Source organism: Bombina bombina, chromosome 3 (genome assembly GCF_027579735.1).
Source record: "Bombina bombina isolate aBomBom1 chromosome 3, aBomBom1.pri, whole genome shotgun sequence".
NCBI lineage: Eukaryota > Metazoa > Chordata > Amphibia > Anura > Bombinatoridae > Bombina > Bombina bombina.
In genome coordinates, this window is record NC_069501.1 from 347,650,221 (window position 1) to 347,674,539 (window position 24,319).

Below are 24,319 nucleotides of genomic sequence, written 5' to 3' on the forward strand. Positions count from 1 at the left end.
GCTGCTGAGGATATGCATTTCAACAAACAATGCCAAGAGAACAAAGTAAATTTGCTAATAGAAATGAAGTAAAATGTCTTAAAATGACATGCTCTATCTGAAACATGAAAGTTTCACTTTAACTTTTATGTCCTTTTAACATCCAATGAATATCTTAGCAGCTGATTTATAATCAGGATCATCATCATCATCATTTATTTGTAAAGCGGTGCCCAATTCTGTAGTTCGGAATTCACTCATTTCTGCCTTTATTTTAGTGAATGAAGAGGCTGGAAGAATTAGTGTCTTTCTTGTAGGTTTTTTTTTTTTTGTGGAGGAGGAGTTTATAAAGTTTTATTAGATGTTTGAAAGAGATACAGTGTACACATCAATACACAATCAGTAATATAAATAGCATTATTTGTAAACAGAAAAAAAGAATCATGACTTAAAAGGGACATGAAACTCAAAATGTTTCTTTCATTAATCCAACAGACAGGGCCGCCACTAGAAATTTTGGGGCCCCTGACTTAACCATTGACCAGAAACCCCCCCCCCCCCCCTTTGACATGTGCAATTTTTTACCAAGTGACTAAAACGTATATGCACTTTATTCTTAAATGTCTTTTTCAACTTGGAAATGTTGTAAAGGTAGTAACATTGAAACATACACACACACTCACACATAAGGATTCACATATAGACACTCTAGCAAACACGCAAAGAAACTCAGACACAGACACCCAAACGGACACTTAGCACTTGTTTACATTGACCTGACAAGTAATGAGGTAAACTACAGTTTTGTAAAAAAAAGGAGATTTAAAAATCAAAATATGGAGTTCTGATTATCTTTTTGTAAAGGAAGATGCCAACTAAATGATGACAACAGCATGCAGTGGCTGAAAGGAAGGGCCCTGAACTGCCTAAATAATCATTTAAAGGTTAAATGGTAGATTGAGACTAATGAGACCTTTCCGGAAGTCACCAAAGTCTGTAGAAAGATGTGAATAATCAGTAGTAAGGTCAAAATGTCCTAAAAAGGAACAGACAATGGACACACACACACAAACTCAAACTTGCACATACACCCAAGGAAACACCAACAGAGACAGCCTCAGAAAACACACAAAGACATACACACACACACAGAAAGACATACACACACCCTCACAGAGACACCCACAGAAAATACACACCCTCCCAGAGACATACACAGAAAACACAGACATACATACACACACACAGACGCACACCCTCACAGAGGACATCCACAAAAACACAGACATACACACCCACCCTCACAGAGGCATCCAGAGAAAATACACAAAGACAAACACACGCCCACCCTCACAGAGACACCCATAGAAAAAGCTCAAAGACATATGCACACACCCTCACAGACATCCACAGAAAATGCACAAATACATACACACCCACACTCACAGAGATACCAACAGAAAAAAAAATACATATACACTCATAGAGAGACAAAGACATAAACACAGACACCCACAGAAACACTCACAGGAGGAAACATTTATGCACCTTGCATCCCCTAAATCAACAGTGTGTGACATGCATGATAAAAAAAAATGCATAAATTAAGAGATCACTTTTTAAAGAATCATATTTGTAAATGTGCAATCAAAAATAATTCTGTGAATTCAAAATTGTACAATAATGGGTAGATGGCTAGATGAAGAAAATTACTTTTAAAAGGTTGACATATGTTTGTTTCATATTTTCCCCATTTTCCCCAACCAAGAACACCACTTCAAATATAGCGTACAAATGTTCCCATATGTCAGCTGTACTTGGGGATTTTGAAAATGCTGTACTCTATATGGTCTTGGTGGAACCATAAGCTGTGGTACTCATACCATTAGATCTGGTTAAATGCAGGATTTAAGCTTGTTGGTATGCATTTAAAAATTAAGTCAGCTGTAGAGTAAACTGAACAGTTTTAAGTTAACCTGTCTCATTTCCATCACTGAGCAATCTAAGTCTGAGAGTATAACATGTTATGCAGATGTAAAAATCTTAGATAAAATGCGTCCTTGTATCTGGAAAGTCCTTGCATAAAGGGGCAGTAAACTGGAATGTAATATATATCATTTGTGTATTGAGGAGGAAACATTTCTGCTTGGTTTTAAATATAGAATTTCTACAGCATTGTCAAATAATCATAAATACACTGCTGCTAAAAAAAATGTGTTTTTATGGACCCCTGGCCCCACCATACAACTACTACCACACTAAAGTTACAATCTTAAATTGCACAAAGAAATAAAAAAACATTTGCTAAGTAATTCCTACCTCCTCTGCAAATGAAAGTGATCAGCCGTTCTGACTCAGGCACACACTCTACAAACAAAGTGCCAAGTCTGTCTCACACTGTGCATAGCGGTTTAGTGCACACTCAGAAATCCTCTCAAATGCTAATACTTTACTCCTTGTAACATTTCCCATGCTCAATTAGTACTCTGCTGTAGTACCCACTGGTGGCTGCCAAAATTTTTAGTTCTTGCCTCATGGGGCCCCCTAGCCCATTGGGCCCCTAACAGGAGTCACCCCTGTCACCCCCTGATGGTGGCCCTGCCAACAGAGCATACCATTTTAAACAATTTTCCAATTTACTTCTATTTTCTAATTTGCTTCATTCTCTTGGTATCCTTTGTTGAAGCAGCAGCAATGCACTACTGGGAGTTAGCTGAACACACTGGGTGAGTCAATAACATGAGGTATATATGTGCAGCCACCAATCAGCAGCTTCTGAGCCTACCTAGGTATCCTTTTCAACAAAGGATACCAAAAGAACAAAACAAATAAGATAATAGAAGTAAATTGGAAAGTTGTTAAAAGTCACACGCTCTATCTGAATCATGAAAGAAAAAAATTGGGTTCAATGTTCCTTTAACAATCTGCTCTTACACAATTTCTCCTTATAGCATCAAGTAAAACATATATAAATAACTTACCTAAATACAAAAATAGAATCATATGGCTGTTTTACATAATAGAAACTTGATTGTTCCACTAGGAATTATCACAGTTTATAATAATAATAATTAAGAACATAAGGAACATTTAAATAAAATATTATACTGTTAAATGTCAAATGTATATGTGAACTCACTTCAGAAGGATACATTTCCAACAATAGTTATCTGGGGAGAGGCTATTAAGACATTTTTTTTTCACAGCAATTGAAGAGTAGTTTGACATTTGTGTTTTGGGAGCTGCAACTTATTTTTATATCTTACATTTATTTACATTGTGGAAACTTGTTTAGCTAATATATATATATATATATATATATATATATATATATATATATATATATATATATATATATATATTTACAGGACTAGGTTTTATATTCAAAGCATGCATTTCTAAGCTGTAAATGTAATAATGATTTTTGCGAGAGGCTTTTACTTTAAATAATTTAAAATTTGACTCTTATTGATTCAATATTTTTAACAGTGAAAATAGTTTAAAAAATGCACCGACAGATCAGCTTCATCTTTGCTTTAAATACATCATTATGTTTACAAAATATTTACTCTTGAGTGTCTCTTTGAAGTTATAGTATATTTACTTAGCTTTTTTTCACTGTATTCATTTTTAGCAAAAAAATAAATATTCAAATAGTTGTTTGAACACAATAGAAAGTTTCAAGGCAGTTTTAGGTTTCAGTAAACAGCAGGGTATCCCTTCCCTATGTATAACATGCATTGTTTCTTGAAAGATAAGGGCAGGTTTGTTTCAGCTGATGAAACATTTCAATGCTTCTTTAAATTTATGAGTCAGAGCTTTTGAGACCCTCAGACACAGTTACAGAATATAAATAGGTTTATGTTAAATAGATACAAGATTTAAGCAGTAGGTTTGTATAAAGGGCAAAAGGGTGTTTTAATCAACAATTTTTATCAACTTTCCAATTCACTTCCATTATCTAAATGTGCAAAATCTTTTTATATGCACACTTTTTGAGTCAGAAGCTCCAACTGGGCATGTGCAAAATTCACAGGCTATACGTACTGTATATAAATTGTGTGATTGACTGATAACTGTCACATGAGGCATTAGGAAGAAAAAAAAAAACCCTGACATTTGTCAGAAAAAAAAATCTACTAGTCATTTGAAATTGAAACAAAGTACTTTTGCATTGTCTCTGGATTATTATTATTATCATTTATTTGTAAAGCGCCACCAAATTCGGTAGCGCTGTATTAGGTTTTTATTGATAATGATATTCTCTTGTGTTAAGTAGTACTCAAAAAATATACTAAAATTGCATTACATTTAGATGAATATCTACAATTACTATCACAGTATATTAATACTTTCTTTAAAAAAGGATCATTATTATGATACGCTTATATCTTTTCACATTTTTAAGATTCTCTGTTGTAACTGGAAACAAATGACATGTAGGTTTAAAGGTACATAAGTTCAGGGATATATAGGCATAAAAAATAACTACATTGCTGTACACACAATAAATGTTTTAAAAGCAGTTAAAATGGTCATCTTGTTAGCAAAATGTGCATAGTTTATTCACCCTTTGTAAAGCCTCCTGTGTATATTAAAGCTTATTTTCTTTGTGGTGACCAATTAGAGACAGATATAGAAGAGCTTCTGCACATATCAACCAATCACTGTGATTTATATACAATGGTCATAGTTATGAATGTCACTAAATGCACTCCAGCTTCTCTGTGGAGGGTAAAAAAACTACAAATTTCAGAGGTAAATGAAAAGTAAAATTAAGTAATGAGCGTCCATTTGGGAAGTTGTTTTACTTATGCATAAGAAACATTTTATATTGTTGTTTCTTGTCCCTTTAAATAAAGAGACATAGAAATCTTGCTCAAGTTTTAATGAATCACTTCCTGTATTTTGTATTTCATATATTCATTTCTAAATGTATTCTTGTTGAAACTAAAATACACATTTCTACAGATATACAGTCTAGACATCAATACATTTTTGTGTGTAATCTTTAATGAATCAATTCCTGTATTTTGTGTTTAATGTTTGATTTATGTCTGAATATAATCATTTTAAATTAAAATACACATTTTTACTGGTTTACAGTCCAACCCTCCGTACAATTTTTCTTCTATTTCATCTGAAAGCTTGGATGATGGAGCCTTTTAGAGACTTTAGCACTGGAGCTGTAACTCTATATTGCTACTTACTTTATGGAATACCAAAACTGCTCTGGACATGCAGACCCTATATCTTTAGCAGAGGGGGCAACTTGTAAGCCCTTGCAGTGCAGGTTGGCTCATGCTTACCAAGTTAAAAGGGACACTGTACTATAAAATGTGTTTCCTCTTAAATTGTTACACATTGCTTGTTCTACCTGATGCAGAATATTAAATGTATGGAAATTGGTCACTTCTTGTTTATGTTTGTATTTGAAATAGCATGCATGTTAATTTGTTCCCTCATGTTTGTTTGTATTTGAAACAGCTAGTTTAGCTCATTAAAGCCATCACCTGTTCTTCTCAAGGACATCCCCATAAAAATGCGCTGAGCCTTTAGGTAAAGCAGACCTGCTAATGTAATTTATGTCTAAATATAGTTAAAGGGACATGAAACCCCAATTTTTTCTTTTGTGATTTCAGATAGAGCATGCAATTGTAAGCAACTTTCTAATTTACTCCTATTATCAATTTCCCTTTATTCTCTTGCTATCTTTATTTGAAAAGCAAGAATGTAAGTTTAGAAGCTGGCCCATTTTTGGTTCACAACCTGGGTTGTGCTTGCTGATTGGTGACTAAATGCTATCCAGGTTGTTGAACCAAAAATTGGCTGGCTCCTTAGCCTTCTTTTTAAAATAAAGATAGCAATAGAACGAAGAAAAAATGATAATAGGAGTAAATTAGAAAGTTGCTTAAAATCGCATGTTCTATCTGAATCATGAAAGAAAAAAATTTGGGTTTAGTACACAACCAGCTATTTCACATTATAAAAAAACCCTGTGTCTTTCCTACACCCCACTGGGAGAATAAAGGTAATAGTCTAGTCAAAATTAAACTTGCATGATTCAGATAGAGCATGCAACGTTCTAATTTACTCCTATTATCAATTTTCTTTGTACTCTTGGTATCTTTATTTGAAAAAGCAAGAATGTAAGCTTAGGAGCCAGCCCATTTTTGGTTCTGCACCTGAGTAGCACTTGCTGATTGGCAGCACCTATAAAAACATTTTTATACCATTTAAAAAAAAATATATTTTATTTTCTGTAGTGTAGTGGTCCCCCCACTTTTCCACCTCTTGTAATCCTTAGTTAGGGATCCTTTGCCGCAATGTAGGACCTTCCCACTCCCCCCCCCCCCCCCCGCTGCTGGGCCGAACCCCCGCCTCCCATATTCCCTCCCTCCGGCACCAGCACATGATCGCTACAGACGATCTGGTATCTGCCCTCATATGGAACCAGAGCACTGATCACGCTCCGGTTCCATATGCGGCAGATGCCTGGAGCTCAGGAACTCCAGCTCTCCGCTGTAACTTAACAGCCGAGACCGCTGGAGCTTCCTGGAGCTCAGACATATATAGACGTTGTGCGGTTTTCCCTGCCCCTGTATTGTGTTACAGCCAATCACAAAATGCTTTTCTGGATATACTGTGAACACTTGCACATGCTTAGTAGGAGCTGATCCCTCAGAAAGTGCACAAAAAAATATTGTGTACATTTTGATAATGGAAAAAAATGGACATTTTTTACTTAAAGGGACAGTCAACACCAGAATTGTTGTTGTTTTAAAAGATAGATAATCCCTTAATTACCAATTCCCCAGTTTTGCATAACCAGCAAAGTTATAATTATACTCGTTTTACCTCTGTAATTACCTTGTATCTAACCCTCTGCAGACTGCCCCCTTATTTCAGTTCTTTTGACAGACTTGCATTTTAGCCAATCAGAGCTGTCTCCATGGTAAATTCACGTGCATGAGCTCAATGTTATTTATATGAAACACGTGAACTAATGCCCTCTAGTGGTGAAAACTATCAAAAGGCATTTAGATTAGAGCCGGCCTCCTAGGTTTAGCTTTCAACTAAGAATACCAAGAGAACAAAGCAAAATTGGTGATAAAAGTAAATTGGAAAGTTGTTTAAAATTACATGCCCTATTTGAAACATGAAAGTATTTTTTGGACTTGACTGTCCCTTTAAATTGCATGCTCTGTCTTTAGTCTCCCTTTAATCATTTGGGGAAAATATGTAAACGGTGCATTCATTTGTAGACAATATATAGAACAATAAGCAAGTATCCAGCGAGCCGTAAAAACACCAACTGTAATAGCAATATATATTGAGATCTCTAATAATAATAATAATTAGATCATATCCATGAGTTGTAATTCCTAATCTTAACAATTGCCAGAGAATCATTAGTCACAAATTATTAGCAATACTTCCTAGTTCCTCTAAGATCTCTCAAGTGAAACAATTAAAATAACATCACATTTAAATAGAAATGAGCAAATGGCAACATTATATTTGTTAAAAACTGTCTGCATTTTTTGTCTAAACATATTCTAAATGTTTATCTAAACACCTAGATCATTGGAAAAATCATATATTGCTTGAAAATGTAGTACAATAGCTTAGAATAACACACTATTTCATATGTGCATCATTGTGTGCCCCGTATCATGTGACAGCCATCAGCCAGTCACAAAACACATATATGTATATAATGTGAACGCTTGCACATGCTCAGTGGGAGCTGGTGCCTCAGAAGGTGTGCATATAAAAAAGATGGTTCGTTTAAATTGCATCCCATGTTTGAATCAGGAAAGTTTAATTTTAAAGGGACATGAAACCCAAATTTTCTTTTGTGATTTAGAAAGAGCATGCAATTTTAAACAACTTTCTAATTTACTTCTATTATCTAATTTTCTTCACTCTTGATATTCCTTGCTGTAAAGCATATCTAGATAGGCTCAGTAGCTTCTGATTGGTGGCTGCACACAGATGCCTCTTGTGATTGGCTCACCCATGTGCATTGCTATTTCTTCAGCAAAGGATGTCTAAAAAGAATTAAGCAAATTAGATAATAGAAGTAAATTTCAATGTTGTTTAAAATAGTTTTCTCTATCTGAATCATAAAAGAAATTTTGTGGGTTTAATGTTCCTTTAATTTTGGTGTCTCTTTAAATATACAAGCTGTAGACGTGTTTAATAAGTGTAAAGTGATTCATTGCCAATATTGAGAGTCATGCAATGAAACTAAGCTTATGTTTTCTGTGAAATACAAATTTACTTGGTCTGCAAGCACCAAACATCCATTCTGTTATAGAATTTGTTGACCTCCTTATGCTTATTTTCCATTTATAATTATATTAATTGTGACACTTAATACATAAATAGCTAACCATTGTCTTCCTTTATAATTATTAGAATGAATAACTTGTGTGATATCTGTAACTTTGTTCTGGGAGTTACTAAATAAAGGTCAATACTGTAGGATTATTTCAGCCATCTGTAAATACTACCATTAGCCATAGAGAAGCCATCTTTGTCCTGTCACTGTATTTATAGTGTGCCACATATGATTTATTGGAGGGGTAATTTGACAGTCAAACTAGTAACTGGAAATAAGCATTTGATTAAAAAAAGTTTGCAGTACTAGTTGGAAATTGCCATTGTTATTATTGGTCATAATATTTTGTCATGTCTAATTGGCTTATTAGATTTGTCAAACTCCTCTTGCCCATCTCTTATTAAAGGGATGTGGAAATGCCTAAAATGTAGCTTGTTTTATTTATTACATTTGAATAGGAGAATGCAATTTACAGATTGTATTTTTATAATAATTTTGTATATCTCTTATGCAATACAGACCAACATTTGCAGCTACAGCTAAAAAAAAAATCACTTTGATATTGAGAATAGTGTGTGACACAGGCAGAATATAGACATGCACTGTATTTATGTATTTGTTGTTTGGCAAATCAAATAATTACTTTATGTACAAATATTTATACTTAACTGAAAAGGAACAATGTGCTTTCATTTTATTCCCACCAAAAGAAGGTATTTGAAAAAGTTTTGTTTGATTTTTCGTAATGTACTTTAATCTTCTTCCTTCTCGATTTTGGCAGCTTGTCCTTGTCAACCAATTCATTTATTGAAATCATCTTATTCAGGGATTGCTAATTCAGTATCAGTTATGCACAAACACAAATTTCCTTCTAATTCCATTTTAGTTCCAATTAAAACTACTTGATATTTGTAATGCAACCCAAATGATTTCTGCTCTGACCAGAAGAGGGCAGAATTTCATTGATAAACACACAATGCTTCTAAGTTGATGCTGCTAGACTTGTAGGACAACCTTCAAATTAGTCAGCTCTTTTGTCTCTTTGAAAAATTAAAAAAAAAAAGTCAGACAAAAGGGTGGTTCACAAATGTTCAACAAAAGCTTATTAGCTTTACCTCTCTATTGCAGGATAGTCCTAATGATAAAAGCCTCTTTGTCTTATGCTTTCCCCAAAGACAAGGAATAATTTATGTTGGTTTGTTACCAATATTTATTTGACCACTGTTGCTAGTCTGTGAAACTTCCCTGCATATTGCTAAGCTGTTTATGCTGTTTTTGTTTTTTACACCAACACATTGCTGAATAGCGCTGCGAAATCTGTTGGCGCTCTACAAATAACCGATAATAATAATAATAATTAATGTGGAAAACAAAGAATTGAAATTAAAGGGAGCATGAAACCCATAATTTTTCTCTTAAGTATTCAGATAGAGAATACCATTATAAAGAGCTTTCCAATTTACTTAAATTATCTAATTTTCTTCATTCTCTTGGTATTCTTTGTTGAAGGAGCACTACAGGGAGCTAGGTGAATGCATTGAGTGACAATAACATGACGTATGTGCAGCCACCAATCAGCAACTCCTTAGCCTACCTCGGTATCCTTTTTAACAAAGGTTACTAAGAGAACAAAACAAATTAGATGAAGTAAATTGGAAAGTTGTTTAAAATATTATGCTCTATCTGAGCCATGAAAGAAAAAAAATCTTGGTTTCAGGTCCCTTTTAGCCATATAGAGATATTTAACTCTCCATTGAATTCTGCCTTTTCTACCTCCCTGAGAGGCTGAAATGTCAATTGCATACGTAAGTATAGTAATGTTTTGTTAGGCCTGTGCATGCTACACAGTGATTGCTTAGGCCAGTATAGGTGTTTATATTATCTTCTTTGCTGTGGCCAGTAAAGGTCAGATATAAATAAACAGTCTGGGGTCATTTTAAGGGATGTTGTGGATTTGTTTTATTGACTTTATCTTTTTTTGCTAACACTATTTACTGCTCCTGTAGCCATGTACAGTCATGTAGGTGACGGTCCCTTTGTTACCATAGGATTACTCACTAAGGCTTTACCTAAATATATACATCAATCCTACTTTGTCCCGTTTGTGTATTATCTGTGAACTTCTGATTGGTTGTTTGTCCCTCTCTTAAATGGCTGCTCAGGAAGATGCATATGGTGGGAATTATAACTCACACAATGCCAACAGATAATGATGTTCTTATGGCCAGGAGCTTTCTTATGAAGATGTTGAGAAGCTCAATGAGGTACAGTACTGGCTTTCCCAATAGCTGTTCTGTCATTACGCTCCCATGTGCTTGTGACATTTAGAAATATCATAAGATTTCCTTCTCCCTTATTGGTGTTGTCTGTTAGTGACCAGGCTACATAAGCAATCCCTTGTATGTTTTGTAATAGTGCTGTAACATTAAAAAATGTGTGCATGTTGTAAATGGTTACATTAAAGCTAGGCCTGAGTGTCACCTCAGCTCTTGCACTAAGGTCTAGATTACAAGTGGAGCTCAAAAATATTGTGTTAAAATGACTCGAGCACAATCAATAGCGCTTCTATTCTTGTGCTTATATTTCTAGTCCAAAAATAATAATATTGCTTGAGCAACAGTCTATTGTGCACTAACATTCACGTGTCGTATAATAACACTGGAGCGCTATATCCCACACATAATAGACTTTATGGAAATCGCTCTAGTGCTATACTATTAATGATAATAGTTTACTTCAGATCTCAAAAAGCTCTAAAAATTTTTGTGATTGTGCTCGAGTTCAACACTTAACTCGCCACTTGTAATACAAATGCAGTGAGTGCTCCCTGTGTTATCCGTTAAAAGTGTAGGATGCACTAAAAAAAAGTTTCTGCTGCATTAAGATAGGTAGAAACATCATGGCGGCCCGCATGCTCATTTAGAAGGCTTCTCTAACGCATGCACATATTCGTTCCCCTCTGTCCTCTCTCCTGCGGCGCATCACTATCCAAGCGCCAGATGCAGGGCGATTGAGCATTTTATGTACTTTTATGGATGGTCGTTGACACTCTTTATGAAAATTAAGAACTCATTTTCAAGTATTTAGAAGTTTCGTTTCAAGACATAAGTAGGTTCATTTTATTACATGTATACTTATTATTGTAATTATGTGTTTTTATTTAAGTATTATTTTACAAAGATTTATAACCAATTAATCATCGGGTTAAATTTAATGTCTGTTTAATTCCAGTTTTAATTTCCCTTAGTTTTCATGTAAATCATTTACAAATGCTCCTTTACATTTATTTTGTCATTTAAAATAGCTGTTGCATGTTGAAAACACCACCTATACAGATAATTTCAGTACTGCAGTATTGGTTATAGAAAAGCTATGTAAACAATGGGCAGCAGTAGAAATCAACTTCCCAACAGTGTGGGGTGTTAGAGAGAGCAGTCCAGTTGAAAGAGTTTGTCTGTTCAGTCATTGAATTAAAAATACCTAGTATCAACTGCTTTTTGGAATGAATTGCCCCTATACAAATAACTTTTTTTGTAATTTAATTAAGCATAATTAACAAGAACATAATAAAAAGACAATAATTTAACACCTACTCTGAATTTCATATAAGGAGTAGATTTTTTTCTGACAAATTATTTTTTTCTCCTATTTTCCGGCCCCTTGTATCATGTGACAGACATCAGCTAATCACAGACTAGTATACATATACCTTGTGAGCTTGTGCACATGCTCAGTGTGATCTTGTTCCCCAGAAAGTGTGTAAATAAAAAGACACTGCACATTTTCATAAAGGAAATAAATTGGAAAGTGTCATAAAACTGCATGCACATTCTGAATCATAAAAGTTTATTTTGACTTGAGTGTCCCTTTAAGTTCTTGTGTGAACCTGTTTAAGGTGAATAGGAGATAGGGAAAATGTTTGAATCATCAGTTTTACACCATATTCAGACAGACTCATAGAGTTTGTTATTAATTGGCTTGTGGGATCTTTATTCTACCTAGTAACCCTCATAAATCTAATTTGTTGTGATCATAAATCACAGCCAAAAGTACATTGATAAACGTGTCTTTAATAAATCTTACTCACTTAATTTAAAATCCAAGCAGTGCTCCTTGTGACCTTTTGGATACTGAAAACAAAACCCAAAATTTAGGGAAGCAATCTTATTCTGTTGCAGCTGTACAGTTTTTTATTTTTTTTCCTGTTACAGGTTAACCACAGATATATGAATCAGAAACCCTTAAAGGAACATTGTGTGTGTTTTTTTCTTTGTTCTATCCAGAGAGAACATTTTAACATGTATATATAAATAGTTTTTAAATAAAAATTCCTGTGATGAATAAAATTCATTTTTCTTCTTGTGCTTGCCCCGGTGCACAAATACAATTGCATTAGATACCGCCTTCAGCCCAAGGGAATGTTAGGTTAAATTCAATTTAGCTCCATAACACAATTGTTTCAGTTTTTATAATATATTTTTGTATAGGAACATTTTGCTATACACTTGCATTATCAGAAGTGATTCTAGTAAAAGCTATCTCTTTTTTAACTAGGTGCATGGACAGATGGTGCATATCTAGATACAGCATGTCTACTTAGAATAATGGCATTGGATTGTATAATTCGAGTCATTGCTGGTGTGACACAAGGCGCCAAATACTCTCTGAGCAGAAATGCTGTTTAAAATGCTGGTGCATGAGGCCTATCTGCAAGTGCACATTAAAGCTGTTGCTGTATTGCAAAATTGTTTCTATTGAAAATTTGAAATGCGCCAATGTGAATTTAACTAGAGCGTCCCTTTAAGCACAGACGGAAAGGATTTGTGAGGCACATGCCAAAGAAAGCAAAAACCGAATGATTTGAATATCAGGCTATATTTTTAAGTCATACTAAGGTTAACAGATTATGCAAATTTATTTATTCAGATTTGCTGCAGGAACACCCTTTCAAATGGGCTAAACTCTCTAACAAACACCCCTCCTCCTACTGGGAGGTTAATTTCTGCTGATGCAGTCTCTTGTTTACATAGCTTTTTTATGTTCAATACTGCAATATTTAAATTTTCCGTATAGCTAGCAATTTCCACATGTAAAAGCATATATTTCCAATAACAAAATAAGGTAAATGTGCTATGTGTAAACAATTTAATACACACTAAGGTTAAAATATAAGTATTTTGGTAAAGGATAGCCTAATAATTCTTAACCTTATTTATTCCTAACAGTACCACTGCATAAGGTGCCTATATTCGTTTCTGGTTAATTTGTAGCTGCCTGGTCCTATTTTTATTTACATTAAGCAACACATTAAAAATAATATTTCATTTTGTTTTTCAGGAGGAATGATATTGCATATAGACCTCATTCTTGGCATTCAACTAAATACATTGAGAGTCCTTTAGAAACTGTGACATCACATTGTGCTAACTCAGATGCTGCATCCTGGAATTCAAGATACCACTCCAGGTGAATTATAAATATCAGGAATGTTTCAACTAGCTGTCTGTTGGTATGTGGTCCCATGGCCATAATATAATACTAGTACAATAAGTGCTTGAACCTGTAGCTACAAGGTATTAGGTAACTTATTTTACTTGCATAGAACTTTGATGTTCTGTAGCAGTGTACAATGTTGTAGAATTTAACTTACAAAAACCACACAATGGTTAGTATTATACCTCATCAAGGAATGTGAATGTTTAGTTTCATTAAAATGTGTTCATTTTCCTTTTATTATCATCAAGTATGTATGTCTGTATATGTATATACAGTCATGGTCAAAAATATTGGCAGCCTTGCATTTCTGTCAGATAATTCACCACTTCGCCCAGAAAATTGTTGCAATTACAAATGTCCATTTTTGAAGTTTTAGCGTGGAATATGTCTGATTTTGTATTTTTCTTTTCACTTTTTTGTATCATACCAATACAAGCAAAAGAAATAAACATAAGAATGCCCCCCTAAACATTTGTAATTCCAACAATTTTCTAGGCGAAGTGGTGCATTATCTGACAGACACGTAATATTGATTTATATTGAAAGTAATGTGCACCAAAACATTTTTTAATAACCTGTAAGGGTAAAATAGCTAAGCATGCCAAAACAGATACTTGTACTTGGTCAATGGTCTTTACATATCCAGAACGTAAAATATTGCTCACTATAATTATACCATTATAATGGAATAAAAGTTTGTGAATTTTACCAATGACACAGCGGATACATTTAATAAGTGTTAATTTAACAACTAAAGATCAAGTGCTGTCCATCGCCAAGGTGTACATTGGGGGTACTGCTGTAATCTGGAGGAGTTTTAAAATGCAAATATGAGGTCTTTATAGTTTTAAGACTGGTCACATTTGTAAAATTCACAATGAAAATGTAATGAATTTAGTGGAAACATTTTTTCCTGTTTTTAACAAACACATCAGCTATAAGTGGGGAAATGATAATATGAATAGATTCAGTATACCCCATAGGTAGTAGTGTTGGGTGTTTATTTTGAGAAATGGTATGCCATGATGGGACCGATTTGAGTCTGGGCTTTTAAAAACTTAAAATGAGATTTGGGCCCAGTAAATTAATCTGCAGGTGAGGAATCTGAAAGGGGCAGCACTACAATCCCGCCATAGAAGTGTTAAAAAACCTAGGTCAAGGTGTACATTGGGGTTAGTGCTATACATGCAAATATGGGGATATATTAATATGAGGAGAGTCCACGGCTTCATTCATTACTTGTGGGAATACAGAACCTGACCACCAGGAGGAGGCAAAGACACCCCAGCCAAAGGCTTAAATACCTCCCCCCCCCACTTCCTTCATATCCTAGTCATTCTTTGCCTTTCGTCACAGGAGGTTGGCAGAAAAGTGTCAGAAGATACGGAGTAGTTCCTTATGGATGGTAGTACCCTTCGGAATGGGACTGAAGTTTTAAGTAGTCTTGTCAGCCTCTGTGAGAGCATTGTTGAATGTTAGGGTCTGGAGATGCAGGGAGAGTCTTTCTGCGAACCCATCCAGACTCGTATTAACAGCTCCTAAGCAATCAGCGTTGACGAGTTTCACTGCCTGCTTCTATCCTTCGAATCCATGTCAGGAGCGATGCTACCTGACTGTCAAACTTTAGACAGTTACCGGAGACAAAGCGGTTTCTCTGTGGGGCCTGGGTCATAGGAGGTGGTGAGTGCCCCAGCCATTGGGGGTATAATGGTGCCATTTATCTTTTTCTATAGTCCATCTTTCAAGCGCAAGCTATGGAGGATTCTGATACGTTGGAGGGTACTACCTCTTTACCTAAATCTAATACCTGTCTATATTGTGAGGAGGCTACAGTATATCCACCTGCTCAATAATGTTCCACATGCCTTCATAAAGTAATTTTATCTAAGAAAACAAATATGTTTAGTACCACTGAGCCGTCCACCTCTGAGGAGTCTCTGTTCCATGAGGTGCGTTCCCTGCTGTCATCTCCTATTACACATGCAGCTTCCCATTGCACTGCTAATCCTTCTCCTGGAGGGGCCCTTTTACTGCCAGCATTTACTGAACAGCTACAAACGACAGTGTCTGCGGCCTTCAGTGCTTTACCTCGCCGAGCTAAGCGCAAGCGAAAAGTCAAATACTGCTATCCTTCCCAGGGGTCATCTAACTTATTGGACTTATCTGATACCAGACTATCCAATGATGACGCCTCTGGTACTTCAGAGGATGCTCTTTCTGGGTCGGAATCTGCTGCCTCTAAACCTCCAGCTGCGGAGGAACCAGACCTTAGATTTAGGATTGAACACTTATGCTTTCTATTAAAGGAAGTTTTGCCTACTTTAGAAGTTCCGGAACCAAAATTACCTGAGGAACCTTGTATTCCTAAACTAGATAAGGTCTACGAGGACAGGGTTGTACCACAGACTTTCCCGGTTCCCGTAAAGATAGCAAATATTATTAAGAATGAATGGGAAAGACTTGGTTTGTCCTTTTCCCCTTCTTCTTCCTTTAAGAAATTATTCCCGGGTTCCGGACTCTCAATTAGAGTTGTGGGGTTCCGTCCCTAAGTTGGATGGCGCTATCTCCACGCTTGCTAAACACACTACTATCCCGCTTGAGGATAGTTCCTCGTTCAAAGAGACCATGGCTAAGAAGCTAGAAAGATGTTTCAGCACACAGGATATTTATTTCAACCAGCAGCAGCGGTTGCTGTGGTGGCTGGAGCCGCCACCTATTGGTGCGACTCTTTATCTAAATTGATCAAGGTGGAAGGTCCACTTGACAAGATCCAGGAAAGAATTAAGGCCTTGAGAGTGGCTAATTCTTTTATTTGTGATGCAAATATGCAGATTATTCGCCTGAATGCCAAGGCGTCAGGTTTTTCAGTACTAGCACATAGGGCACTCTGGCTGAAGTCTTGGTCTGCGGACATGACTTTAAACTCTAGACTCCTTTCCCTGCCATCTAAGGGGAAGATTCTTTCTGGGCCAGGCCTGGATTCAATCATCTCCACGGTCACTGGAGGCAAGGGTGCCTTTTTACCGCAGGATAAGAAGAACAAACCTAAGGGACAAGGCCCAAATTTCATCCCTTTTGTTCGGATAAACTCCAATGGCAGCAGCCCTTCGCAAAGCCTGATCAGCCCAAGGGAACTTGGAGACCGACTCAGTCTTGGAATAAATCCAAGTAGAACAAGAAGCCAGCCGAGTCGGCATGATGAGGCCGCCCCCGATCCGTCTTTGAACTGTGTGGGGGCAGACCATCTCTCTTTTTGGAGACTTGGCTGGGGGACGTGCAAGACACTTGGGTCCTGGAGGTCATTGCTCAGGGGTACAGGATAGGTTTCAGATCTCATCCTCCCAGGGTCAGATTCTTCTTGTCAAACCTGTCTTCAAGGCCAGAAAAGAGTGAGCCCTTTCTAGGGTGCGTGAGGGATCTCCTCTCTGGGACTAATTGTACCAGTACCTCTAGCAGAAAGAGGTCTGGGATACTACTCGAACCTTTTTGTGGTCCCAAAGAAGGAGGGAACTTTTCGCCCGATTCTGGACCTAAAGTTCTTAAACAAGTTCCTGTCAGTCCCCTCATTCAAGATGGAGACGATAAGGTCCATTATGCCCTTAGTTAAGGAAGGACAGTTTATGACTTTGATAGACTTGAAGGATGTGTACCTTCACGTTCCAATCCACAAGGAACACTTCAAGTTCCTGAGATTTGCGTTCCTGGACCAGCGCTTACAGTTTGTTGCACTTCCATGCTTGCAGTGGTAAGAATCAGAGGAATAGCGGTGGCACCATATTTAGATGACATCCTGGTTTAGGCTCCAACCTGTCGGCTGACAGAGGACCATTCAAAAGCTCTTCTATTTCTTCTTCGATCTCATGGATGGAAAATAAACTTAGAAAAGAGTTCTCTTGTTCCCAGTACCAGGGTGGAATTCCTGGGTACAATAATAGATTCCATATCCATGAAGATATTTCTTACAGACCAGAGACCTTACAAGCTAACTTCCAATTGTCTTTCCCTACAGACCTCCTTAAGGCCCTCTGTGGCCCGGTGTATGGATGTAGTTAAACTCATGGTGTCCAGCATAGACATCATTCCATTCGCCAGGTTTCATCTCAGGCCTCGTCAGCTGTGCATGCTGAGCCAGTGGAACGGCGACCACATGGATCTGTCACAGCAGATTTCTCTGGACAACCAGTCGAGAAAATCACTCTCTTGGTGGCTCTGTCTAGATCACCTGTCCGAGGATATCCTTCTTGAGACCATCCTGGGATATTGTGACTATAGACGCAAGTCTATCAGGATGGGGAGCTGTTTGGGGGGCCAGGAAGGTACAGGGCCTGTGAACTTGAAAGGAATCTCTCCTCCCGATCAACATCTTGGAACTTCGAGCGATCTTCAATGCTCTGAAGGCTTGGCCTCTTCTGGGTTCGTCCCAGTTTATCAGATTTCAATCAGACAGCATAACCTCAGGGGCTTACATCAACCATCAGGGGGGAACAAGGAGCTCACTAGCAATGAGGGAAGTATCTCGGATTCTGGAATGGGCGGAGGCCCACAACTGCTCACTGTCAGCGATGCACATTCCGGGTGTGGACAACTGAGAATCGGATTTTCTAAGCAGACAATCCTTTTATCCGGTGGAATGATCTCTCCATCCAGAAGTGTTTGCAGAGATTTGCAACAGATGGGGGACACCGGAGATAGATCTTATGGTGTCCCGACTCAATTCCAAGCTACCCAAATACGGGTCGCGGTCCAGGGATCCTCAGGCAGAGCTGATAGATCCATTAGCACTGCCTTGGAGGTTCAGTTTAGTTTACATCTTTCCACTGTTACCACTTCTCCCTTGTGTAGTGGCCCGCATCAAGCAGGAGCAAGCTTCAGCAATACTAATTACTCCATCGTGGCCACGAAGGATGTGGTTTGCGGACCTGATGGAGTTGTCTTCATGTCCTCCATGGAGGTTACCTTGTCGCAGGGATCTGCTGGAACAGGGTCCTTTTGTTCATCAAAATCTAGATTCTTTGAGGCTGACTGCGTGGAGATTGAATGCTTAGTCCTAGCCAAGAGAGGTTTTTCTGAGAGAGTGATTGATACTCTCATTCAAGCTCGAAAGCCAGTCACTCATCGCATCTATCATAAGGTATGGAGGACCTACTTATTCTAGTGTGAAGAGCGTGGATTCCCCTGGCATAAGGTCAAGGTTTCCAGGATTCTTTCCTTTCTCCAGGATGGTATGGAGAAGGGCCTTTCTGCGAGTTCCCTAAAGGGACAGATTTCGCGTTCTATCTGTGTTATTGCACAAGAGGCTCGCTGAGCTTCCTGATTTACAGTCTTTTGTTCAGGCTTTGTCTAAAATCAGGCCTGTTTTTAGACCTACCACTCCTCCTTGGAGTTTAAATCTAGTTCTTAAAGTTTTGCAGAGGGCTCCGATTGACATTAAGTTACTGTCTTGGAAGGTTCTTTTTCTTCTGGCTATTGCTTCGGCACACAGAGTCTCTGAGATGGCGGCCTTGCAATGTGAGCCCCCTTACCTAGTTTATCATGCTAATAAGGCTGTTCTTCGTACTGGGTTGGGATTTCTTACTAAAGTGGTTTCTGATCGTAACATCAGGAGATTGTGGTTCCTTCCGTGTGTCCTAATCCTCCGTCACCGAAGGAACGGTTACTTCATAATTTGGATGTGGTTTGGGCACTGCACTTTTATCTTCAAGCTACAAAGGATTTTAGGCAGACATCTTCCTTGTTTGTTGTCTTTTCTGGGAAGCGTAGAGGGCAGAAGGCCTCTTCCACATCCTTATCTTTTTGGTTGAGGAGTATTATTCGCTTGGCATATGAAACAGCGGGACATAAGCCTCCTCAGAGGATTGCGGCTAATTCAACTAGACCTGTGGCTTCATCTTGGGCCTTTAAGAATGAGGCCTCAATGGAGCAGATTTGTAGGGCGGCTACCTGGTCCTCCTTACATATCTTTTTAAAATTTTACAAATTTGACGTTTTTGCTTCAGCTGAAGCAGCTTTTGGGAGAAAGGTTTTGAAGGCTGTGGTGCCCTCAGAATAAGGATCCGCATTTCTTTTACCCTCCTTTTTTCATGCAGTGTCCTCTAGAGCTTGGGTATATGTTTCCCACAAGTAATGAATGAAGCCGTGGACTCACCTCATATTAAGAAGGAAAACATAAATTATGCTTACCAGATAATTTCCTTTCCTTCTGTATGAGGAGAGTCCACAGCCCCGTCCGTTTTTCTCCGTTGAGCGGACCTAAATTTTTGTTTATTCTTCTGGCACCCTTTATACCCTGATATTTTTCCTACTGTTCCTTGTTCCCTCGGCAGAATGACTGGGATATGAGGGAAGTGGGGGAGGTATTTAAGCCTTTGGCTGGGGTGTCTTTGCCTCCTCCTGGTGGTCAGGTTCTGTATTCCCACATGTAATGAATGAAGCCGTGGACTCTCCTCATACAGAAGGAAAGAAAATTATCTGGTAAGCATAATTTATGTTTTGTGTTTATGTGTGTGTATATATATATATATATATATATATATATATATATATATATATATATATATATATATATATATATATATACAGTATCTCACAAAAGTGAGTATACCCCTCACATTTTTGTAAATATTTTATAATATCTTTTCATGTGACAACACTGAAGAAATTACATTTTGCTTCAATGTAAAGTAGTGAGTGTACAGCCTGTATAACAGTGTAAATTTGCTGTCCCCTCAAAATAACTCAAGACACAGCCATTAATGTCTAAACCGTTGGCAACAAAAGTGAGTACACCCCTTCTCAAGGTTAACTCTGCTACATAGGTGTACCTAATTGGATTTATCAGATCACTCCTGCAAAAAATGCCTTTTATACTAACGTGTTGCCTTTGGACTAAAGCCCAGATTGACACTTCCAAATAAGGCAAATGATGAGTGGAGTTTGGCTATTGAACATAATTTTTACTGCAATTATGTTTAATTTGTTTTCAAAATGTTAAGACTTGTCTGATATGTTATTCTATAGCAACACAACATAAATGTATTGCAATTTCAAGGGGTTTCAATACATTTTCTTTCATGTAATTGGCAAGAGTCCATGAGCTAGTGACATATGGGATATACAATCCTACCAGGAGGGGCAAAGTTTCCCAAACCTCAAAATGCCTATAAATACACCCCTCACCACACCCACAATTCAGTTTTACAAACTTTGCCTCCTATGGAGGTGGTGAAGTAAGTTTGTGCTAAGATTTCTACGTTGATATGCGCTTCTCAGCATTGTTGAAGCCCGATTCCTCTCAGAGTACAGCGAATGTCAGAGGGACGTGAAGGGAGTATCACTTATTTGAATACAATGATTTCCCTAACGGGGGTCTATTTCATAGGCTCTCTGTTATCGGTCGTAGAGATACATCTCCTACCTCCCTTTTCAGATCGAAGATATACTCTCAATTTACCATTACCTCTACTGATAACTGTTTCTGTACTGGTTTGGCTATCTGCTATATGTGGATGGGTGTCTTTTGGTAAGTATGTTTTTTATTACTTAAGACACCTCAGCTATGGTTTGGCACTTTATGCATTTATATAAAGTTCTAAATATATGTATTGTACTTATATTTGCCATGAGTCAGGTTCATGTATTTCCTTCTGCAGACTGTCAGTTTCATATTTGGGGAATATAAACATTTTAAGAAATTCATTTCTTACCTGGGGTTTAGTCTTTTTTTCAATTGACTACTTCTTGCTATTGCGGGTATTAGGCCCGCAGGTGCGTCAAATGCTAAACTTTATTGCGTCATTCTTGGCGCTAAAATATTTTTGGCGCGAAAAAATACGTTTATGACGCAACTTAGTCATTTCCGGCGTCATACGTGACGCCGAGACCTTTCACACGGCGGCGTTATTAGTGACGCGAGTGTGTCATTTCCAGTTACTTTTTCATTATTTCAATACCCCATTGATGTTTGCCTCTTGCTTTTTTCTCTATCAGAGGCCTATGCTTTTGCATTTTTTCCCATTCCTGAAACTGTCATATAAGGAAAAAGATAATTTTGCTTTATATGTTGTTTTTTCTCTTACATTGTGCAAGATGTCCCAATCTGATCCTGTCTCAGAAGTTTCTGCTGGAACATTGCTGCCTGACATCGGTTCTACCAAAGCTAAGTGCATTTGTTGTAAAATTGTAGAAATTATTTCACTGAATGTCATTTCTAATAGTTGTCATGATAAACTTTTACATGCAGATAGTGTTTCCATCAGTAATGGTACATTGCCAGTTGCAGTTCCTTCAACTTCTAATGTGCATGATATACCTGTAAATTTTATAGAATTTGTTTCTGATTCTATTCTGAAGGCTTTGTCTGCATTTCCACCTTCTAATAAACGTAAAAGGTCTTTTAAAACTTCTCATTTAGCTGATGAAATTTCAAATGACCAACAACATAATAATTTATCCTCTTCTGATGAGGATCTATCTGAGACAGAAGATCCTTCCTCAGACATTGACACTGACAAATCTACTTATTTATTTAAAATAGAGTATATGCGTTCTTTATTAAAAGAAGTGTTAATTACTTTGGATATTGAGGTAACCAGTCCTATTGACGTTCAGTCTAATAAACGTTTAAATGCTGTTTTTAAACCTCCTGTGGTTTCTCCAGGGGTTTTTCCTATTCCTGAGGCTATTTCTGATATGATTTCTAAGGAATGGAATAAGCCAGGTACTTATTTTATTCTTTCTTCAAGGTTTAAAAAATTGTATCCTTTACCAGCAAAATCTATAGAGTTTTGGGAAAAAATCCCCAAAGTTGATGGGGCTATTTCTACTCTTGCTAAACGTACCACTATTCCTAGGGAAGATAGTACTTCCTTTAAGGATCCTTTAGATAGGAAGCTTGAATCTTATCTAAGGAAGGCCTATTTATATTCAGGTCATCTTCTCAGACCTGCAATTTCTTTGGCTGATGTTGCGGCTGCATCAACTTTCTGGTTGGAGAATTTAGCGCAACAAGAATTGGATTCTGACATATCTAGCATTGTTCGCTTACTGCAACATGCTAATCATTTTATTTGTGATGACATTTTTGATGATATCAAAATTGATGTTGGATCCATATCTTTAGCTGTATTAGCTAGAAGAGCTTTGTGGCTTAAATCTTGGAATGCTGATATGACATCTAAATCTAGATTACTATCTCTTTCTTTCCAAGGTAATAATTTATTTGGTTCTCAGTTGGATTCTATTATTTCAACTATCACTGGAGAAAAAGGAGTTTTTCTGCCTCAGGATAAAAAACCTAAGGGTAAATCTAAGGCTTCTTACCGTTTTCGTTCCTTTCGTCAGAATAAGGAACAAAAACTCAATCCTCCTTTCCAAGGAATCTGCTTCCAATTGGAAGCCTTCCTCAAATTGGAATAAATCAAAGCCATTTAGGAAACCAAAGTCAGCCCCTAAGTCCGCATGAAGGTGGGGCCCTCATTCCAGCTCAGCTGGTAGGGGGCAGATTAAGGTTTTTCAAGGATTTTTGGATAAAATCTGTCCAAAATCATTGGATTCAGAGCATTGTCTCTCAAGGGTATTGAATAGGATTCAAAGTAAGACCTCCTGTGAGAAGATTTTTTTCTCTCACGTATCCCTGTAAATCCAGTAAAAGCTCAGGCTTTTCTGAAGTGTGTTTCAGACCTGGAGTCTTCAGGGGTAATCATGCCAGTTCCTCCTCAGGAACAAGGTTTGGGGTTTTATTCAAACCTATTCATTGTACCAAAGAAAGAAAATTTATTCCGACCAGTTCTGGATCTGAAAATTTTGAATCATTATGTAAGAGTACCAACTTTCAAGATGGTGACTATAAGGACTATTCTGCCTTTTGTTCAGCAAGGACATTATATGTCCACAATAGAATTGCAGGATGCATACCTTTATATTCCGATTCATCCAGAACACTATCAGTTTCTGAGATTCTCTTTTCTAGACAAGCATTACCAATTTGTTGCTCTTCCATTTGGCCTAGCAACAGCTCCAAGAATCTTTTCAAAGGTTCTGGGTGCCCTACTATCTGTAATCAGGCAACAGGGTATTGCGGTGTTTCCTTATTTGGACGATATCTTGGTACTAGCTCAGTCTTTACGTACTGCAGAATCTCACACGAATCAATTAGTGTTGTTTCTTCGGAAACATGGTTGGAGGATCAATTTACCAAAAAGTTTCATGATTCCTCAGACAAGGAATATGGAAAGGGGACCTTTCAGACATCCCAAGATTCATAAAAACCCTTAATGACAATGACGTGGGCATGAGTTTCACTTTTGAATGCAATTCCAGTGAAATCAATTATCTTGATCTCACCCTAAAAGGGATAATTGGCGAAAAAGTCATTTCCAAAGTGTATAAAAAACCTATTAGTGGTAACAAATTACTACACTACAGTAGTTGTCATCCCAGACATACAGCAGCTGCAGTTGCCAAAGGCGAATTCATTCGCTTAAAGAGAAACTGCTCGAA

The 24,319-nt window shown here is 37.2% G+C and overlaps 1 protein-coding gene across 1 annotated transcript in view; it reads left to right on the forward strand.

The window, feature by feature from the left end:
• The window catches only part of SHROOM2 (shroom family member 2), a 686,449-nt gene that overhangs the window by 472,373 nt on the left and 189,757 nt on the right, over window positions 1-24,319 (forward strand). Inside the window, exon 3 of the mRNA XM_053706458.1 lies at window positions 13,664-13,792. Coding sequence (XP_053562433.1) covers window positions 13,664-13,792 — 129 coding nt within the window. The remainder of the gene's footprint in view (window positions 1-13,663; window positions 13,793-24,319) is intronic.